Source organism: Meleagris gallopavo, chromosome 5, assembly GCF_000146605.3.
Source record: "Meleagris gallopavo isolate NT-WF06-2002-E0010 breed Aviagen turkey brand Nicholas breeding stock chromosome 5, Turkey_5.1, whole genome shotgun sequence".
Taxonomy (NCBI): Eukaryota; Metazoa; Chordata; class Aves; order Galliformes; family Phasianidae; genus Meleagris; species Meleagris gallopavo.
The window spans coordinates 27,202,985-27,209,717 of NC_015015.2; the positions used below are offsets into that span (position 1 = coordinate 27,202,985).

The 6,733-nt window shown below is 36.3% G+C and overlaps 1 protein-coding gene across 1 annotated transcript in view; it reads left to right on the forward strand.

Annotated features, from left to right (window-relative positions):
* The window catches only part of DCAF5 (DDB1 and CUL4 associated factor 5), a 55,831-nt gene that overhangs the window by 726 nt on the left and 48,372 nt on the right, over positions 1-6,733 (forward strand). Inside the window, exons 2-3 of the mRNA XM_010711535.3 lie at positions 3,688-3,724; positions 5,497-5,636. Of these exons, the coding sequence (XP_010709837.2) occupies positions 3,688-3,724; positions 5,497-5,636 (177 nt within the window). The remainder of the gene's footprint in view (positions 1-3,687; positions 3,725-5,496; positions 5,637-6,733) is intronic.

Sequence of the window (6,733 nt, forward strand, 5' to 3'; positions counted from 1 at the left end):
CTTGTTCAGCCTGGAGAAAAGAAGGCTGCAGGGTGACCTCATTGCAGCCTTTCAGTGCCTAAAGGGAGCCTACAAACAGGGGGGGGAATCAACTCTTTGAAAGGGTAGATAACTACAGGACAAGGGGAAATGGTTTGAAGTTAGGTTGGATGTCAGGGGGAAGTTCTTTACAGAGGGAGTGGTGAGGTGCTGGAACAGGCTGCCCAGAGAGGTTGTGGATGCCCTGTCCTTGGAGGTGTTCAAGGCCAGATTGGATGGGGCCCTGGGCAGCCTGGTCTGGTATTAAATGGAGAGGTTGGTGGCCCTGCCTGTGGAGGGAGGTTGGAGATTCATGATCCTTGAGGCCCCTTCCAGCCCTGGCCATTCTGTGATTCTGTGATAATCCCTATAATTTAGGTTCATTCAACTCTCATTGCTTGGGTTAGGTTTTTGGTTGTTTTTTTTTGTTTTGTTTTTGTTTTGTTTGTTTGTTTGTTTGTTTTTTAAATATATTGGGGTAGGAAGAAGAGTTGAAATGAGAGGAAAGGGAGAGGTGTTTAAGTACTTAAGACTGTCAAAATGCAGTCTGCATCCTTTTCTATTATACTTCTCTGACGTGATTATTTGAAGGATAGAGATTTTTATCTTGTATCAGTGTCTGTCAAATGTACAGTTAGACTTATTTTCAGATATTATCAGACCAGAGCATTTCACTGCCTCTCTGTTAGCAAGATTTTTCAAACTGCATATCAGTGCCTTAAATTGGTTTTAAGGATATGTAAATAGTGGAAACTTCCTCTCCTTTAATGATGCGTTAAAACTATAGCGCCCCTTAGAGGGGAAAAGGGTGAGAGGAAGAGGACATTACGAAGCTTGAGATAGTGTCAAATTTCAGGGATGAAATGATTCAGATGTATTGAAAGCTGAGGTAGAGAGGACCCCAATAATGCTGAATACTGATATCTGTCTTCTGATTCTTGAGACTGCTATTTGTTGTGAGAAACAGCAGTCAGCGCCATCCTCGAATGAGTTTTTGTTTGAGGCCTGCAGTTATTCCAATGAAATATTGCTAGGGGCCATTTTATTTTAGTTTGAATTTAGACAAACCAAATCTTATGTGAATATTCAAGAGATTAACTGGCAGATGAACTGTGATAAATCTTGCTGGAGCAACTGTGATGATACTTTTCCATTTCTAAGTCAACCCTCTCTCCACTGGTCCAAGCTGTCAGATAACATTACCACAGCGGTTAACGCCTGTAGTTACAGATTTGTATAATTGATTATAGTATATTATTGCTAAGATGCCAAATTAGATGAGCTGTGACAGCTGAGGCACAAACTGGCTGTTCTTATCTCTTTCTGCTTCTCTACATACACACGCTCCACCTCTGCCAGAAATTATTTCCATTGGAGGAGTCAGGAACTCTTTCAGCTGCTCCATCAAAATTCACAGAGATCATCTGCCAGGGCTGCAAGTCTGACTCTTGGATCCTCTGTAAAGAGTTGCTTTGCATGGCCTACATGTACCATCTGTTATCTCTCTGTCAGTAAAATGGGGCTGACTCTATTTATTCACTCAAAAATGTTGATTTTTTTTAAAGGCCTGAAAGAAGAGCAGGTCCTAAAATCTGTTGATTCCCCCCTCTTCTATAAGTTGCTGAAGTTGGAATTGGAATATAACTTCCATGATCTGACTACTACTACAAAAAAATTAGAAATTAAAACTATAGAAACTAGCATGAAGGGTACATAACTTCATTCATTGTGTAAATAATATTGCCAACAACTAATAGCTTAGAATCTGATGAGTTTTCTGTCAAAAAAAAGTGAAGGAGAAAAGATTTTCTACTTCAGTATAAATTGAATTCCATCCAAAGAATTTCAAACATCCTTCCTTTGAAGGAGTGGCTGTGTAGCAGGCACCATATTAAGCTGCTTCAATAATGGACGGCTGGAACTGAGTGGATAGTAGTTGCATGTAATCTCAGGAGAAAAAGATACCAAGGAAATTCCTGTCTCTTCTTGATCCATGAACACTGGGAGCAGTGAAACATGAGAGGTGGAAGGTCTCCTCTTGTTAAACAACTTGGGATTTTTTTTATTTTTTATTTTTATTTTTATTTTTTTTAATTCTAGGTATACACAAAATTGAAATTACAGGGAAATCAATTTTTCTCTGCAGGCGTATTATGACAGCTTAGGACACTTTAACTGTGCTCCTCTATATGTAGTCTGCACTGTTTCATCCTCATAAGTATAACTGGAAGGAATGGCAGATACTTTCTGTCTTTTCAATCATTTTAACTACTGCTATCAAAAGCAGAAATAATATATGGTAAAGTTGCATATAAAATTACAAGGGAATCTTCTTAACTGGAAAAACTAACCTACGTTTTTAATTGATGAAATACATAGACATTAGTGTAGTTTTACTAGATATAAATTTTGCCTGTAGCATATAATGGACAGTTTCCATTGCAATTAATGGTTAAGGGACACTTACCCATAAGTGAGTCATTTTTTTTTATACTTTTTTTAAATAATTTTTTAATGCATTATACATTTAAAAAAAAATTATATAGAAAAGATGAGCTACTGCAGTAATCCATGGCTGGTACAGTATAATCAGGGCTTGTACAGAGAGCAAGTAGGCATTGAAAATTCTGATGCCTCATTAGTCAGAGAGAAACTTTCTTGTATTTATTCTACTGGGACAAATGAATTGAAAGATAGATGGATGAATGGAAATTGTGTCATATGAACACTTAAAAATCACAATAGATAGTCTTGCTCCTGAACTTCTGGCTTTAATGTACACTGGAAAAGCTTCACAGCTTGATATCACAACTACAAAGATATACTGAGCATAAAAACTTCTTTTTTTTGTTGTTGATTGGTTGGTTTTGTTTTTATTCTTCAGAATAAAATGTGTGTTTCCTTGATTATTTTTAAACGGTGCCAAATTAAGTAAATTAATATTCAGTGCAGAAACTGGGGGGAAAAAAGTACTTTCCTTCCCTTGAAAAGCACAACAGAAGCCAGTGGAATTACTTTGTAGCTGTGATCTTATTCTGCACGCATGTGATTAGTTACCATTGTATTCAATGGGTGCAATCAAAGAAAAATGACATGATTGTCTGCATACTTGGCTTGGTTTTTGTTAATACAAAAGAAATTACAATTCATGCTGTCACGTTTGTGCCTTCTGAAAGGTTGCCAAAATCTGAAGGCTGGCAGCATGAGCTGGCATTGTTTGACATGTGAGCCCAATGCATTTTGCTTATGGCACCTTTTTGCACCCTGCATTACCTTCTTAGGAAGCATTCTCAGAGCAACGAGAAAGCTCTCACCTTTGAATGCACCTACAGGTGTTCTGCTGCCTTGCAGTATATTCTTCTCTTTACTACAGATGTCCTACTCAAGCTCAAACTGAATGAAGGATGAACAGTAGTGCAGTTCAGTAGAAGTATTTGTTAAGCAGTAGAAAATGGAATGCATTGGTGTGTTTGATTGTGACTGGAAATGTCGCATGGAGCTATTCATGAGACTGAGTGCAGAGCTGACCACTCGGCGACAGCACTGATCTTTTGGTTTTAATTTCAAAATAGAAAAAAAATTGAAATTCCCATTCTAAAAATTTTTTCTCACCCGGATGTTTTTTAATCACTGAAACATCATACTAACTGTTTGTATTTCTCTTTATAGGCAATGATGAGCAAGTTATACTCCATGATGTTGAAAGGTAAACTGTAAACACAATTCTTGTTTTTACTGCTTCATAAGCTCCACATTGGAGGAATTTGTTTGGTTGTTGTTTTAATGGTCTGAGAGAAGATCATAGTTTTGATTTAATCCTGAAACGTGCATTTTTAAATTCATGTCTGGAATAAAGTGTTCCTCTCCTCATTTATTAATTTATTTGGTTTCCGCATTATTTTGACCTTGGTAAGGAGGGTGATTATTGAATACATATGCCCTCCTATGGGCCCCATAGCAAGTTTTATGTAGATTCAGAGCCACATTAATCTGGCATATATACAAATATTCTGACACACAGGTGTGTTTTGTTTGTTTGTTTGTGCTGTGGTGTTTTGTTTGTTTTGTCCTTTCCACCCACAAAAAATCTCAATCAAGCAAAAACAATTGAGCCTTGATTACTCAAGACTAGGCTTATTTTATGAAGAAGAAAATCTGTAAGTGAAAACTCTGATCTTTACTCACAACTTCTATAGATTTAAGCATGACCACTGAAATAACATTTACTCAAGAAAATCAAGTATAAAGAAAAAAACAGGAAGAGAGAAATGAAAGAGCAGAGAAATATAAACCCTTAAACCTTTTTAAATTTCTTAAATCCTGGTTGATATAATCTGGACATACTTCTTGCTAGGTTAGTCTGAATTCATTGTACATCTACGTTCCATCATACATAGTATCTACTTCTCTTGCAAATCTTGGATGAGAGTTGGACAAAAGTAACTTTGCCTTGCTCTTCTAATGCTTTCTAATAATGCTGTTCTGTCTACTTGTCAGTAGGCAGCTGTGCTTGTTTTAATTAAATCTAGAAGTGTCAGAATTTTAGATGCTGATGTTTGTTGTGATTTTTCAAGCTTCTACGAGAACTTTATTGCTGACAATTTTCTGTATATTTGTTCTACTCTTGCTTAGATGTTAAAACAAGTCTTCTTTAATTTTGATGTATTTTTAATGTGCTTTTGTTATCAATTTGTTGTCATTGTATGTTTTTTTCTCTAACTGTGCTAAGTCTAGTTTTAATCTTATATATAATTCTTCCCTATAAAGCTGCTTGCATGATCTTTTGAATGGAAGGAACCTTTATTAGTCTGACACTAATTCTAATTGAATTTTCTAGAAAGCTGCTCTATTGTCTTATAAGTGTATATATTTAATCCATCAACTGCTTTTTCATTCTTTAAAATGGCTGTTATTGTTTTTCTGGGCTTTCTGTTAATTGCCTGTGGAACAAAACTAGATCTCTCACCAAGAGGAGCAATTTACCATATTGGCAAAACACTGATTTTTGTATGGTGTCATTTTGGTGGAGTATCCAACAGATGTAGAGTCTCTATACAAAGTATATTCTCTAAAGAACATTCCCCGTGCCATGGCTGAAACTCAGACACTTGATTGACTTATTTTTTTGTATTTCTTTCTGCTTTTTCTATATGAGATAAAAGCATGGGTCTGATTTATCCTGGAGACCCAAGTAAACCTATCTGAAGAGTCAGCTGGAAAGTTATTCTTTTGTGAACTTTGGCAGAACTTTTGGGTGATACAGAAGCCTGTATTAATGAATCAACTTCTGTATTGTTTTCCTTACCAGTCTAAGCACTATAACCTTGACCTCTTGGTCACTCTACATGGCTTTTCATTGTGGTGGTAGGTTTTTGGTTTTTTGGGGGGGGGGGTTATCCCAATTAAACACGAGGATCTTCTTATATAAATGTACTTTATCACTATTACCATATAGGTAAAACTGTGTCTTTCTTCCAGCACCGAGACCTTGGATGTGTTTGCCCATGAAGATGCGGTGTACGGCCTTTCAGTGAGCCCAGTTAATGATAACATCTTTGCCAGTTCATCAGATGATGGCCGTGTTCTTATCTGGGATATCCGAGAGTCTTCTCATGGAGGTGAGATATTCAGAGAAAAGGATCATGGATGTGGAAAGAACTAGGGATATGGACAAGGCAGGGAAAGCAAAAGCTATTTTTATCTGGATTATCAAAGAAGAGAATGTTGGAGAAGGGTGAAAATAATGCGTAATTCTTATGACCCATTTTAGGTAAACTGTAGTTTTTACAGTTCATTGTTACTGTCCTAAATGACTTCATAAAGAACCTGCACATAGCAAAGGGTAGCATAGAATTTGGTATGGAATAGGTTTTAACTTGAGTTAATGAAGCAGTGTTTCTTCAATAAAAAAACATCTAGCAAAACTTGAAACCAATTAGGAAAGTGGGTCAGGTGTTTGTTTTAGAACATCGTTTTTGTATGTAGCCTGGGATAAAAAAAATTTTTTTGGAAGTTCAGGAAGCTATTACTTTCATTTGAAAAACTTTCCAGAGCTAATTATAGATTTCCCCATTACACTAGTGATTGCTTTTGTGTGTTTTCTGGTTCTCTTGTGATGTGTAGGCAAAAATTGACAGAGCAAAATCAGTTTATCTGGAAAAAAAAAAATGTTTTTGCATTAATGTGGAAACTTAGAGCCCTTATGACATAACAACTAAGGAGCTTAATTTTTATACTTCAACCTTAATTTTCTAAAACGAAACTGAGTACTGTTGGTTTACATAGCAAACCTGCTGCTTCTCAAAATGGTTAACAATCTGGGTGTTAGTGGTTTGCTATTTTTCGTTTGTTTTAGTTTTTCTCCTGGAGAATCTCAATTTAGCTCTGTATTTACATAATTCTGGAGTGAAATACTTCAGTACATGACTATGTCAGTAAATTAAGTTATGTATTCACCCCTTCCTAAAGAGCACAAAGCTGATAATTAAAAATGAGCAGTCTGCAGGCATACAGAATCTGGTTCCCTTCCATCATAGCTAAAGAGGCATTTCTTCTGTAAGATGACTAAATACAATTGCCTCAGTTTGTGGATTCTGTTGGTCTTGCAAGAAAGTTTTTTGTGGCAATTTGTTTACATTTCTCAATGAGTCAAACTTCCTGTTTAGCTGAACTAGGGTTTTTGGTTGGTTGTTGCTTTTTTTTCTTCCCCTCCCTC